The following is a 13,740-nucleotide window of genomic DNA, read 5'->3' on the forward strand; positions in this document are numbered from 1 at the left end:
TTTCACTATCTATTAAGTGTAGTTGCTCTTTTTGTACTATTTTGTAGTTATGGTTACAGACTCACTCTCAACCTACTTTCACTCGTATTTTGGGTACGATTCATTTGCCAAAAAAGAAATAAAAGGCACAATAAAAAAGTTAAAGATGAATTTGACTTAGAGCATTTTTTCCCTAAATTTTCTATCCATCGGTTGACCACGATAAAACTCCACCGTGCCAGCCCTAATACAAACTATATGATCAATTTTTAAAATACGATGCAATGTTACTGATTAAATATTGATGACAGAGTAAACTAACCTGAGTTAGAGTTAAGAACTGAGCCACTTAAGTCGCTTAATAAAATTTAATTGACATAGGTTTCATGAATGTCCAACCTTTTTTTCCTGTTATAAAAAAAACATTTCAGAACAGCATCTGATGGGTAAAAAAATCTATTATCTACAATGAAAAAACAAAAACACTTAGGTGGACTGAGCGATGAAGAAATAACTACATGGAGAAAAATGTGTCATGATAAAAACACAGTCATGTTTTCCTACAAACACTATGTCTAACCACGAAATTGTATAAAATGCATCCACAGTATTGGGCAAATTAGTAAGTACATCCGATACACACTGGGGAAGAAAAGAAATTCTGTACAATATCTTCACATTATTATCACATTTCAGCTTCTGCTCGGTGGATGCAGGTTGGATTTATGGTGCTGAGTCCATCCCCCACAGTGCATGGGATGAAAAAAAAAGAAATGTCAAAATACAGGGCATCACATAAAAGATATGAGACACCAATGCTTAACGAGTGTCTCTGAAAAACACAACAACATCTGTACCATTTACAAAAAATATTTAAAGCAACAAATATCCACTGGTGACAAATTCTCATCTTTTTAACAGACCAGGGTCTGACATGGCTTCACAGCTGGTATTTATTCTGTGTGACTAGCCCTGGTTATCCAAGACTTCATGCTTCATTATTGTCCAAACACATCCTTGTGAAAATGAAAAGCTGGCTGTAAAAGGCTCTACCAGATAAGCTGAGGGTGGAAGCATCCTCGATTTCTGAGAAGAAGACCAGAACAGTCCACAGGCTCTGCAGCCACATGGTCAGCTCCCTGGAAGACCAGTGTAGGAGTAGAGAGAAAACAGAACAAACCCACTGGTGGTGCTGTGGTTAGGTGTATGAGGGCTGGGCAGGAGGGAGTAAAAGTGAGAGTAGAAGATGTGGCAGATCAGGTTAGCTGTGATGAAGAGTCTCAGGCGGGGTAGAGTTCAGAGAGAGAAGGGATGATGTTGGCCACAGTGCTATGCAACTCGGATCATCTGCCCCACCGTCTCATCTGCTGCTGCCTGGGCTGCCTCCTGCTGTTGCTGGAGGAGGAGGAGGAGGAGGAGGAGAAAGGATCAGTGAGGTCACCATAATACATTATAGGGAGTTTCATTCTAAAGTAAGATATCTCATATTTAAACAAAGTGACATTTCTTTTTAATCACATGAAGTGTCAATCTCAAAGATTTCAGTCATTGGCATCACCTGTGGTTACTGTGGCAACAGCAAATGTTTTAATACTACAGGTCACAGAGTTCTGGAGAGAGCAACGAACTAGTTTTGTTTGAATAAAGAAGTCCGGCAAAAATTGGCCTTTTTTAATCATTCCGTGAGCAACTGTGATCTGATTTTATGCAGCACACAGCATGAGTCTGCTGACAGCCAGGCACACTAAAGGGAGCTGGCTACTTCGGTAAGTCGGAGGTATGCTGTCTGTTGCCTGCAGTTCTTCATCTCACAGCTCACTGAGGCTGCTCCTCCTTGTTCCACTGCTATCTGCATTATTTAAAACTGATCTGCTGTCAACTAATGCCTAAAATGACCATAACTTGTTTTGTATACGCATTTTTGATGATCGATAGTGGTAAGCGCTAGGCTAATTATGAAATACTATGTATTTCCTGTCAGCTTGTGCTTTGCCAGTTAAATGAATTTAATATTAAGCTGCAGCGGTAGAAAATGTTAGGTTTGCTTGATTAGCAATAACTTCACCCAGCATTTCTTTCCACAAATGTCACCTTTGTCACCCAGTTTTTAATACTAGCAAATGTATAAATACTGCAATACTTCAGTGGGCCTTAGGTTAAATCGCCATTGTGTGACCTCGTTCAGTGACAGATAGCAACTTCACAGACATTTATTTATGTAAACATCTTTGAGATTGTTACTTCAAGTGCTTAGTTGACATTTTATAACAACATTTACAGGCTTGAGTCAGAATATATCTCGTTACTGAGTGATGATGTGTGTGATATTTTTCTGCACCCAGTGTCTTACCTGTGCCAGTGCCAAAGCCATTTCCTCCTTGTCCTTAGGTGAAAAGAAGCGTCCTCCATCTCCTCGCTTACGCTGCATTGCGTGACGGTGGCGTGACTCGTGTAAGTATTTCTGCTAGAGAAAAATTTATTGTATCATACAGCTCATGGCCAGCTGAAAGATCACTTACCAACCCCAAAAAAACAAAATGCATTTTCGTACTTGTCTCATGGTATTTATAAACCCCAATATAACATAATAGACAGCTACCTTCACAGCACAAGATGATACACAGAATGAGTTGAATATGAAATTGTAGACTGACTGAAAATAATCAAGTAGCTGGTCAAGAGAGGAGCAAGGGCTTAAAACATGCATGCTTGCAATTAGCAGGTAGTGAGAGAGAGAACTTCAACGTGTCCGTTTGTGTGGTGTGAGATGATGGATAAAGCCTCTTACCCTCCTTTCCTTGGGGATCTTGCCCTCAGCCTCCAGTTTGGCTCGGGCCTGTCTGCGCTTCAGGATGCGGTGGTACTGTTTGGCATTGACATACAGAGGTTCCTCCTCCAGCATCTCAGCCCCTGGCAGGGGGATACGCTGCATTGTGGGAACTGCACCGCCTCCAGGCACCATCTGATGGTGGGAGAGACACAAACAGGGACACGGTATTTTGAGCCTCTGGCATGGAAATCATTCATGTATATCAGCAAGTAGTTACTGTGCATATACAGGTGTTTTCAGTCATTCCAGATAAATAAAGTTCTTTAAAGGCTGACACTGGGTGGAGTTATGCTGGTACTTGCATGAGGTCACCAAATATCCAGAACTAATAAGAATCATAAAGTCATCCTGCTCTAACAAGCGCAGTAAAGGTGAGTGAGAAGCCATAGTCAAACATAATCTGTGAAAGCCTATACAATCCTAGGAATGGTCTAATCAGGCAAAATAGGTGAAAAATACTAATGTCAGTGGACACATTGGGTGTTAGGGGTTTTAAATAAACAGTACTTTTAACTGCAGTTAACATGGTTCAAAAAACTAAACTAAAACTAAGCTAAAAATCTAAATTTTCCAATAATGTTAATTTTGACAGCTTTCTGATCAATTTTTTACAGAATTAAAGTATCACCAAATTATCAGTTCATCATATCATCACAATATGATTCCACTAAAAGAGAATCTAAATACATTTGTACACCACAATTCTGCAGTTTTACGATTGATAGAGAAAGGATGTTATGATTAGCACAAAAATTATAGATTAAAAAGCTACTTTTGGTGACCACCATCACACCATGTGAGTCTAGAGTTAAAAAAGAAAAAGGTAAGAAGATGCTGGGTACCTCTGCACAGGGTCTTACCATGACCATTCCACCTGCATTGACCATGTTACCGGAGACGGGCAGGGTGACGGTCACAGTGCCTTGGCCGCTGTTTGTAGTGTTGGTGTTGGCACCCCCTGCCTGTACTATCTGGGCGCCTGCCAAGCTGGCAGCTGGGATGGTGATCATTCCTGCAAAGAGATTATTATTACAGTTCTTATGCAAGATGACAACTCATCAGTGCTCCTGTTCATAAAGTCTACACCGTAGAAGGCAAACAGAGAAGGGAGGAGAAAAGTGAGTTTACCCTGCTGCAGGACAGTGCCATCTGCATTGACAGGCTGGTAGACGATGGTCTGTCCGTCAGCCGTCTGTGCCACCTGTTGGCCCTGCACGCTTATCTGCTGCCCCTGCGGGACCACAAGTAAGGAGAGAAGTTACTCAGTATTCATAATAATTTGATTTAAAGGATTTGCAATTCCACTGGTCAGAGTTTAACACCTGGTTCTGTCCGGCAGTGATGGCTGTCTGGGGCTGCTGGATGATGATCTGCTGGGGCTGACCCTGCTGGCCCTGGAGCTGGAGAGTCTGACCACCCTGCAGCTGTATCTGACCTGGCTGCACCAGCTGGATCTACACATGAACAAAGTACCACAGATTGGCTCAATAAGACGGAAAATTCAGGAACATAGTCTCATTCACATTTCACGGCATTCACCTAAAACATCTACTCGAATAAACTGTAAGGAAAACACTTATTTTTTGGCACTTCAAATTAGTTTCACAAGTATGCAGCATTTGTCAAAAGTAACGTGTAAAGAAACTGATAAAGCCCAGTCACACTGTGCTTCTCATACTGAAATACTACACCCACTTTCCACATCTGCCAGTACTATTACACAGAAAACACCACTTCCTTGTACGAGATAATGTGGTACAATTTGAATACAGATCTTAATCTAGTAAATGAGCCTTATCTCTTACCTGCTGCAGTCCCTGGGCTCCAGATACAGGGACCTGCATTATGGTTTGACCCTGCCCCCCTGACATGGCCTGCACCATTATTGGTTGCCCTGATGATGTGATGAGCTGCCCACCGCTCACCTGGACCATCAGAGGCTGTCCCTGCACCTACAGAGAGATACAGAAAGCTGTTACAACACCACTGCCAGTACTTGTTACCTTAATATGACTTACATGTGGCTCACAGGACTGCGAGCAAATGATGTCAAATCAGCAACATCCAGGATACAATATCATGGATATATGTACTTAATGTGTTCTGCTTTGGGATACACAAACATGAAGCCATCTGGTTCCATACTAAATCCAAACTGTAGCCTATGTTAGTCAGGCTACAATTGCAAAATACAAACCCTCTGTATTCAGTGGTTTTGTATTTACTGGAATACTGCTGCTGAACCAAAGGGTTACACAAAGTTAATTAAAACTTGATTTGCTTAAAAGCACATGATTAGACAAGATACTGCGGTCAAATGAATTTGTATTCGCATATGCAACTTGACAAGTACAGAATGTCCAATTAGCATTCATAAATGAGTGAGTGGCCACAATGGACAACTAAAAGCCTGTGGCAGCAGCTGTACCATAGGAAAAATGCCAGAGGAAAGGAATCCACTGCCATTTTGCATCTAGACAATAAGAAAAATATAGCTAGGGGATGAGAAGTGACAGCCAGGATCCATGCTGTTCAGCACTGGTACTTCTGCTAACTGCAAAACACACTGATATGACTCATGTTACAAATTGCTTTTGTCCTCACTGAGAAGAACAACATCTGACTTGCATAACTTGCTTTTAAAAGTAAGAGACAAACACAGCTCAGACAAACAGAAGTCATGAGAGCACGAGCAGAAACCCGAGGCTGACGCACAACACACTGTGCTGAGAAACATGCAGTTCAGGCAGCTGTAAGACATGCTGGGGAGGGAGGATGAACCAAACAGCACGGAGATGGGTCATGAGAAACAGCCCTGCTTGTAGCATGCAAACTTGTAGGTTGTAACACTGTAGTGACTCTGACACAGGGCGACGGCGGTGACACCACTACCTGGAGTGTCTGCACCTGCTGGCCTGAGGCCGTCACCACTGGCGCCTCTGTTTGCAGCTGCACAGCCGTCACTGTGCCCTGTGTCTGCAGGCAAGGCAGGATAATACAGGATAATACAGTCTCAGACAAATATCAGGAAAACAGATTGGATCTGGAATCCATTGGGCACCTGTTACCTGTGATCTTATAGCAGAGGGTTTAACTGTTGATGGTATACCAGACTTTTATTTAGCAAAACCAAATTTATCAGTCAATCCTGAGCTCACCTGCTGTTGGATCTGTCCATTGGCAGTCTGCACAACTATCTGCTCCCCAGTAGTGGTGGTGGCAGTGGTGTACTGCTCCATGGCTTGTTATTGTCACAACCCTCTCTAGAAACAAAAGAAAGACACATACAGTATTAGCTGACATTAAATGTATGATTCTTAGGTATATATTTTAATGTATATTCACCCACAACCTTTTTGATCACCCAGAAAGGAAACAAGGTGTTTACAATTGATATTTAACGTTACTGCCAACTCATTGTTTGAAAACGTTACACATTACACAAATGGGGACACATTAGCGTCCCTAATAATTTAAATTCATCACACTAATTTATGACGTTATATGTAAAATATTGTGTATGAGATTTAGAGGTGATATATGGACCCCACACTGAATGATATAGGTCAGCAGCTGGCTTGCTTGTTTTGCTAACAGGATATTGTCGTGGGAGCTAACAAGGCTAACGTCAGCTAGCTAGCTAAAAAGCCGTGTAAATGCTACAAAGCATAACAGGGAGGCCAGTTAGCAGGTAAACAGCTAACGCCAGTCTTTATAGTGGTTATCGTTAATGATATATGATGATTGTTTGCTAGGCAGCGTTTTTCTGACAGGAGGACGTTGGCGTTATCAGCCGTCCCTTTGTTTGAGGTTGTATATTTTAGCTAACGTTAGCTTAAGGCTCATGGAGCACCAGAGATCACGTTTCCTCACAGGAGCCAACATTAGGGACAAGAAGTTACCCAGCCCGGGACGCAGCGGTCGAAATCAAACTGCCATTCGAGTTTTTTGCATTTAGCTGGGTTAGTAATTTGGTTGGTCCATGGCAAACCAATCCGTGCTGACAACTACCAATGCCTTCAATCGGGTCTCCCTTACCGTATCTTCGCTGTCCGGTTTCCCTCTGATTGGCTCTAGTACAGCTCGCTAAAGCCCAATCAACAAAGTGAGCGGACAAAATGGCGCAAATGAAACAACGGCGCCAGGGAGGAGGTGCGCAGCTGCGTGACACATGAGCACCGGGGACAGAGCAGGGTGCAGAGCCCCGGGAGCCCGGCAGGTGTCGCCATTTTGTTTTAATTCTTTGTTTTCTCTGACAGCTCCCCTGGGATATAGTATTTACTATCTGGGTCTATTTATCGTGTTAAGTGGAATTGAAATGACAAAAGTAGCCATTATATTGTGAAACACAGTGATATTCAGCTTTTGTAATTCACAATGAAAATACTTTTTTCTACTTTTAAGGTAAACATGTTGCAGGAGTGCATAAAACATTAAAGGAATATTTCCCTCACATTTTTTTTTATCAATTAGTCTGTTGCCTTGAATTCGTAAAGAAATCTTTGTTTTTCTTGCAGGCCTCCATTATAAAGGCGAACACATTAATTCATTGATTGATTGTGGACCAGCAACAGCAAAAATTATATCAAAACATATGCATTTACAAACTCCAGTGGTGTGCTCAGTACTTCCCAAACACATGCATTTTCACTAAAACCTTACTTTTTTTAAGTACTGAAAGTGAAACATATGCTCTCTTCAAAGCCAGACTCCAATACATTAGCAAAGACTTTACCAAATACATTATTCTTTCTTTTTTTAACAAAAATGCATGTATTTTGGAAGAAGGCCTACTGAGATTATGACCTGATAAACTGTGTGAGTGTTTTAAACTGATGTTTTGATACAGTGCTAGTCTCCAATCTGTCAGTCAGTGTGTTCCTCATTGTCCATGGAGGCATATGAAAAAAAAAGTTTTCTTCACAAATTCAGGATAACAGGGCATGACTTATTGATAAACTAATGGTCATTTTGTTGGGGAAATATTCCTTAAATGCTTTTTATGCACCCCTGCAACTTATTTACTTTAAAAGTTTAAAAAAAGGGTGTGTGAATCATTATTTTCATTGTAAATTAGAAAATGGTCGGAGGGCCACCCGATTGATCTACAAAAGGTTATTTTGTGAGTGAAGTAGTCCTTTAAATACAGCTTTTTTACTTTGAAAAAGGGTGCTGGGGGAGCATTCCCCTGCTACAGAGGTCTTGGCTATGACCCAAATGTCTTCCGATCCTAGAAATGCCCCCGCTTGCACCTGACCTGTGCTGGGCTGCTGCAATTTGCCTCTTGGCAAAGATGAGTGAGGTCAGTAAACATCAACAGGTTGAAAAAAGGCAGTTAATTTATTATAATTACTGATAAATATTATTAATCATAGTTTATTAATTGCCCCCTGGCCTTTTGTCATTTTGAAAAAGTGGCCCCCTGGCAAAGCAAGTTAAACACCCATATGATACTTAATGCGTTTCATGTTACAAGAGAGCCTTTTTGTTCAGTTTAGGTCCACTATAATAACATTTCTTTAAAAAGTTAAAGAGTGACACAGATGTAAATTGCTCTTTTTGTGAGTTGCACCCTGAAAGTTGCTGTCATTTATTTTGGTCTTGTTATTCACCTCCGCTCCGGCAGGGGGCAGCACCGCACCGTCTTTGTGTTTTGAGAGTCATGTTTGCGGAAGTATATTCACGAGGGGTTTATGCGTGTATGGCATGACTGTGGGTGTTATTGGTTTTGGTGGAGTGGCTCCTCTGTTGTAAAATAACGGAATAGAAATTAAGTAACTCCGGTGAGCAGCAGTGGACAGTTGGACTGTTACACGCGCGTCAGTGTGTGTTAATTTGTGTCTGGTTGTGTGAACATCTTTGGGGAAGAACAAGCTAGAGATACTGGTTAAAAGGGGGAGGACACAGTGTCTGTGAGCATGGCCCGACCTCTCCAGGTCCTCTCCCTGCTCTCCAGGCTCGGTGCTCTGTCAGGGATGCCCCCTGTTTCTATGAACAGCTGTCGGTTTGCGAGCAGAGGAGCCAGTAAGGCGTGGAGGGGACAGAGCCATGTGCACAGAGACAGAGCACCAAACAGAGCTCCTGCAGACGCTGATGAGATGTCTGATGATGAACTTGGGATAGAGGATGTGGAGGACAAGCTCCAGGCCTTGGTTGAGTAAGAGTCAACATTACTCCTATACAATGCTTTGTGTGTGCTGTCTGTATAATCTATGTGAAGTTAAGCTTCCTCTCATGTTTTCCAGTGAGGGGAGGAAGAGGCAGAAGACTGTGAAATATCATATACTGAGGAGGCAGATGACTCCATCAGGAGCTCCACAGAGGAAACTGACCTGGGATGCTATTGAGCAGATCAAGTGAGGAGCTTTGTTGCTTACACTCACTTACCCAAGAAATGTCTGTAAGTCTACAAGCTGTGATGTCATCAAGTGTGAAGTCTGGACCCGCGCCACAGGCAATGAATTTGTGGACCCATGAATGTTTGTTATCTTTTTTATACCCATATAAGTATTATTCTATGGTAATGTTCTAAGTTCTGAAACAGAAAATGTTCCCATATACCCAGAGCATTCCCCTGTGTGCTCTCAGTGTCATCTATAACATCTTAAAAGCCCATAACATCTTTCACCATTCGTTGAGTTTTAGCACTCTAGCTTTTGGATTTGGGAGAGAGTTGTTCATGTTCACCAGTATTTTTGGACTGTCATAGACCAGTAGTTCCCAAATGGCGGGTGTTGGTCCAAAAGTGGGTTGCTGGTCTATTCTTAATGGGCCGCAAGTGTCCACAAATGTGTCAAGTTTGTAAAAAACACACTTGATTTCAAAGTACAGTGAATTTCTGGCATATAGCTTTTATTTTGAAGTGCCGTTTCCTGCTGTAGAGTGAGTGACTAACGGACAGGTACTTGACAGAGACATCAAACTAGCTCAACGACATGGCCAAATGCAAGTATGACGCTAAAGATATTATACTGAGTAGACCTTGACTAATATAAGTAGAAATCTGGACCCCGTGGCTGGAGCATTTGGAAACCACTGGTTTCAGAGCATCATTGTTCATGAGGGTTTTACCGAGAGCTGAATTATTTACAGAGGTCTCTTCCTCTTCAAAACAAATGGACAGATAATAAAATCAGTAAAAACACAGAAAGAAGCAGTCTCACGTTACAATCAGGGTCTCTCCGAAGCAGTTTGGGATGTCAGATTAGGGCCACTAGTGTAGCACCGGCTAATGTGTGCTCACCTTCTTTTCTGATCACAGTTTCTAAAAGAAATGGACCCAGTGATTTAAACCAGTAGAAACACTGGATAAAACAGTTTCACATTTTAAAAAAATCTGTGTTTTTTCAACGTTCTTGTTGCGGAGGGGCTGCGAACTAGGGTGGCTGACGCAAAAACGTGAATGGCCCTATCTAGAGTTGGTGTTTGGTTTGCCTGTTCTGGGCTAGGTTTGTGCTGGTTTGAAAATTTTCCAACCGGTTTGATTTAAAGCCGAATATCTAACCGAACCGATATATCGAATTATATACCTAATTTTACCACTGGGGGTCGCATTTGAGCTATTTTTCCCAATAAAAGCCCATTATAGGTGTAATGCGCTTCCAATCCACTAGGTGGCAGTAATGCTGTATTAACCGCCAATATACACAAGGTTACACAAGAAGAAGAAGACGCAGAAAGACACCAAGGAACCTTCCTCCGACTCCGCTCTCTCAGTGGAGACACGGCGGTTGAGAGGGCCGAGCGAGAGGACGTTCCTGTAGTAGTTCCAGCCCCCCAAATAGTACCAGGAACTTCTTCAGTGGAAACGGGTTACTAGGGCAACAAACTGAGGGACTGTCCACACCAACGCGAGTATTTATAAAACTGTGACTCTTTGCTCACGGTTTGGCCTTTCATCCACGCATAACCGCAGTTTTGGGCCCCTGTAATCGGAGTTATTTGTAACCGGAGTCCAGGGTGAACTTTTTGGAAAAGTCTGGTGTCAGGGGGAGTTCAGAGATTGTTGTTTTTCCGCTAATGACGTTTTACTGCCTTCTGATTGGCTACAGTGGCCTTACAGTTAGGAGTTATATCGCCACCTACTGCTTTGGCATGTGTATTACATTGCTTGATAGTGGAATTTCCGGTGTCATGTGGACGGAGGTATTTTTATTACACCGCTCGTATGGACGCAGATTTTTTAAAAACTGGAGGCCAAAAAAGTTCGGTTTTAAAAATACCCGTGCTCGTGTGGACTAGGCCTGAATGACTGCTGACTCCCTCGCACTTTTCCCCGCCCCCAGTGAAATTTGATCTCTCTTGCAGCAGCAGACAGCTGAGCAGAGCGGATCTGCGAGTCCCTCTGAAGCCTCTGAGACATCAGACTTCATTTATAAACAAACATAAAGCTTATTAAGTTGTCATAATACATGTTATAATGCAAGATAAGCTGAATATAGTCCCTTGACACGCAGCCGATGTGAAAAGCTTTTTTTTTTTTTTTTCTCCTATCCAGTCGACGTGAATTATAAACCGGGTGTAGCTCTTAAACCGGACCGAACCGGTTAAACTGGAAATCGGCACAAGCCTATTCTGGGCTACTGTAGAAACACTGTGTTTCAACATAGTGATCCCTATAGATGTGGACCTGCTCTCTATGTAGATATAAACAGCTCATTCTAAGACAGGTCCTTTTTTCAGGTGATTACACACTAAAAAAAAGGTACTTATTAGGTAGGGTTTAATTTCTGTCAATATATCCCTTGAAATCCTACAGACTGGAACTTTAAAATATGTCTCATTTTTCAGGTATCTGAAACAGGAGCAACCAGAAGAGTGGACAGTAGGGCGTCTGGCTGAGGGCTTCTCTGTCACCCCTGATGTCATCCTGAGAGTCCTCAGAAGCAAGTTTGTCCCTGTCCCTCAAAGAAAAGCCAAGCAGGATGCCAAAGTAATGGCTGAACTCAGACAGCAGGTGCTGCCTTCAGGTGCTGGAACAGAGCAAGACAGGTTAAAGCTGCCTGGAAACCACACATCAGCTGCACTCCCACCTGGAAGCACTAAAGGAGCAGTGGTACCTGTGGCTGACAGGACTTTAATGCTTCGGGATGAAGGCTCAGGTTCCCTCGCTAAGAGTCCTGCTGCCCCTGTCACTCTTCTGCCCACCCAGTTCAGACCTGGTATCAGTAAAGATGTCCCTGCGGCAAGACCAGAGGAAGAGGACAGCATTTCTCACACAAATCCTACAGAGGAGGACGAAGAGGACGAGGAGGGCTGGGATGGATGGCTGCTGACAGAGGAAGAGCTTGAAGAGTTCATAGAAATGGAAAAGCCTCATCCGGCGATGCAAATTGGAAATGACTTCTTTGATGCAGAGGGCAACTTTTTGTACAGAATCTGAGGACCTCCTGTCTTAAACTGTTAGCTCACAATGTTTGATGCTCAGGTTGGCATCATAACACCTGATAATAATCTGCCCAGTGTCTTTCTGACATATTATTAAAGAGGCAAAATAAAAGATCAAAGATTGTTCTGCCCATGTTTTTATTTCTTAATCTCTGTATTTATTCCCTTATTAAAAAACTGATATAAATGCAGCTCTTGTAAAATTAGGCAGAGAACACAGATGAAACTCATCCTACAACCAGGATGTGCTTTGGTAACTGATCCCTTTGTAAACCATGTGAAATTCTCATTAACTGACAGGCTGTGACAGAAACCACTGTGTGAACTACCAGCAGTGTAGTAGTCCAGATCACCTAATCCGAGACAAAGTCATGACCACATGATAAATTGATAAAATGTGGAACGTACAAACCATAGGCACTCACCAAAGTGATATGAAAGATCCACATTTCCATAAAAACAAATGAAAATTCTTCTTCGTTAACCCCTGATTGCTGTACTGTATGTATATGTGTGCATGGGTAGGTCATGAGACAATGGGCCCTGAGGCACTGACATGCAGAAGGTGCTCCTACAAAGGAGCAAGACGCACAGACTTTATACTTGTTCATTCCCTTTGGTTATCTTGTGTCTGCTTGTAGTCGTTAAACATCTCTCAGTTGTTTTGTCTCTGTAAGTGGTCATTTCGAGTCTCTTCATGACTGCTTTTGTCCCTTTGTGGTTGCCCTTTTTGTAGTTTTCGTAAGTCTCTTGTCCCTGCCGCTGTTTTGTATCTCTTTGTAGTCATTTTAATGTGGAATTTATACTTATGCCTTGTATCAACACTGTAGCTACAGCGTTCAGAACCTAGGCCATAGCCTGACGTGCACCTCCCCAGAAATGTAACTACACACCGCGGTGACACAGACCTTCTGTAAGCTGAAACCATTTCCTTCAGTGGAAACAAAGCTTTTATTTACTTTTATTTCACGGATAGGTAACAATAAATTGTTTAGACAGTAAAGCCTTGTGTGTGATCTATCCTTCAGGGATTTATCCTGGCTTCATATGAATAAAGGAAATCACCGCTTGTCGCTAGGCTAATTTATACAATGTAAAATGCCATAGGCTTGTGCTAATAACGTTAGCATGTTGTATTTATTTGGAAAACATGTTTAGTATAAGACAGCTGTTTTGTCGGTGAACCTTGCGTATGGAAGCGAACTGTGACTAATATTTAAATTAAAATGTATTTGCAGAAATGCTTTTTCATTTTAAGATTGTGGCTGCATTATTTGACTCATAAATAAAATTAATCATCAATCATCCTGTTTGCATTTTAATGTTCTTCTTCAAGACTGCTCATTCTTTTACTTAATTAAAATGAAAAAGAAAAAGTCATTTGAGATTTAATTTTCAAAATATACCCCAGCAAATAGATACCAAAATTCAATTTGAAATGTAAAATTTGAAAATTAAAATGCATTTACAGAAATGCTTTTTCATTTTCAGAATGTGGCTACATTATTTGACTCATAAATAAAATGAATAATCAATCATCCTAT

The 13,740-nt window shown here is 41.8% G+C and overlaps 2 protein-coding genes across 14 annotated transcripts; one reads left to right on the plus strand and one right to left on the minus strand.

Moving 5' to 3' along the window:
- Positions 1-333: 333 nt before the first annotated feature.
- nfyal (nuclear transcription factor Y, alpha, like) lies at positions 334-6,983 on the minus strand. 13 transcript variants are annotated; one of them, XM_078170078.1, is made up of 10 exons: positions 6,848-6,983; positions 5,968-6,072; positions 5,702-5,785; positions 4,615-4,761; positions 4,132-4,263; positions 3,938-4,040; positions 3,670-3,821; positions 2,768-2,941; positions 2,330-2,440; positions 334-1,374 (listed from the first exon to the last, which is right to left on the minus strand). In XM_078170078.1, the coding sequence occupies exons 2-10, from the start codon at positions 6,046-6,048 to the stop codon at positions 1,309-1,311; spliced, it is 1,050 nt and encodes a 349-aa protein (XP_078026204.1). In that variant the 5' UTR covers positions 6,049-6,072; positions 6,848-6,983; the 3' UTR covers positions 334-1,308. The 13 variants fall into 13 exon arrangements, with proteins under 13 accessions (XP_078026204.1, XP_078026203.1, XP_033485917.1 ...); XM_078170077.1 differs by having other exon boundaries at positions 3,652-3,821; XM_033630026.2 differs by having other exon boundaries at positions 2,330-2,443; positions 3,652-3,821.
- Positions 6,984-8,582: 1,599 nt separating this feature from the next.
- Positions 8,583-13,498, plus strand: ngrn (neugrin, neurite outgrowth associated). Its single transcript, XM_033628257.2, has 3 exons — positions 8,583-8,966; positions 9,055-9,165; positions 11,600-13,498. Exons 1-3 carry the CDS (start codon positions 8,728-8,730, stop codon positions 12,189-12,191), a joined length of 942 nt encoding a protein of 313 aa, XP_033484148.2. The 5' UTR covers positions 8,583-8,727; the 3' UTR covers positions 12,192-13,498.
- Positions 13,499-13,740: the final 242 nt, after the last annotated feature.

Source organism: Epinephelus lanceolatus, chromosome 8, assembly GCF_041903045.1.
Source record: "Epinephelus lanceolatus isolate andai-2023 chromosome 8, ASM4190304v1, whole genome shotgun sequence".
Taxonomy (NCBI): domain Eukaryota; kingdom Metazoa; phylum Chordata; class Actinopteri; order Perciformes; family Serranidae; genus Epinephelus; species Epinephelus lanceolatus.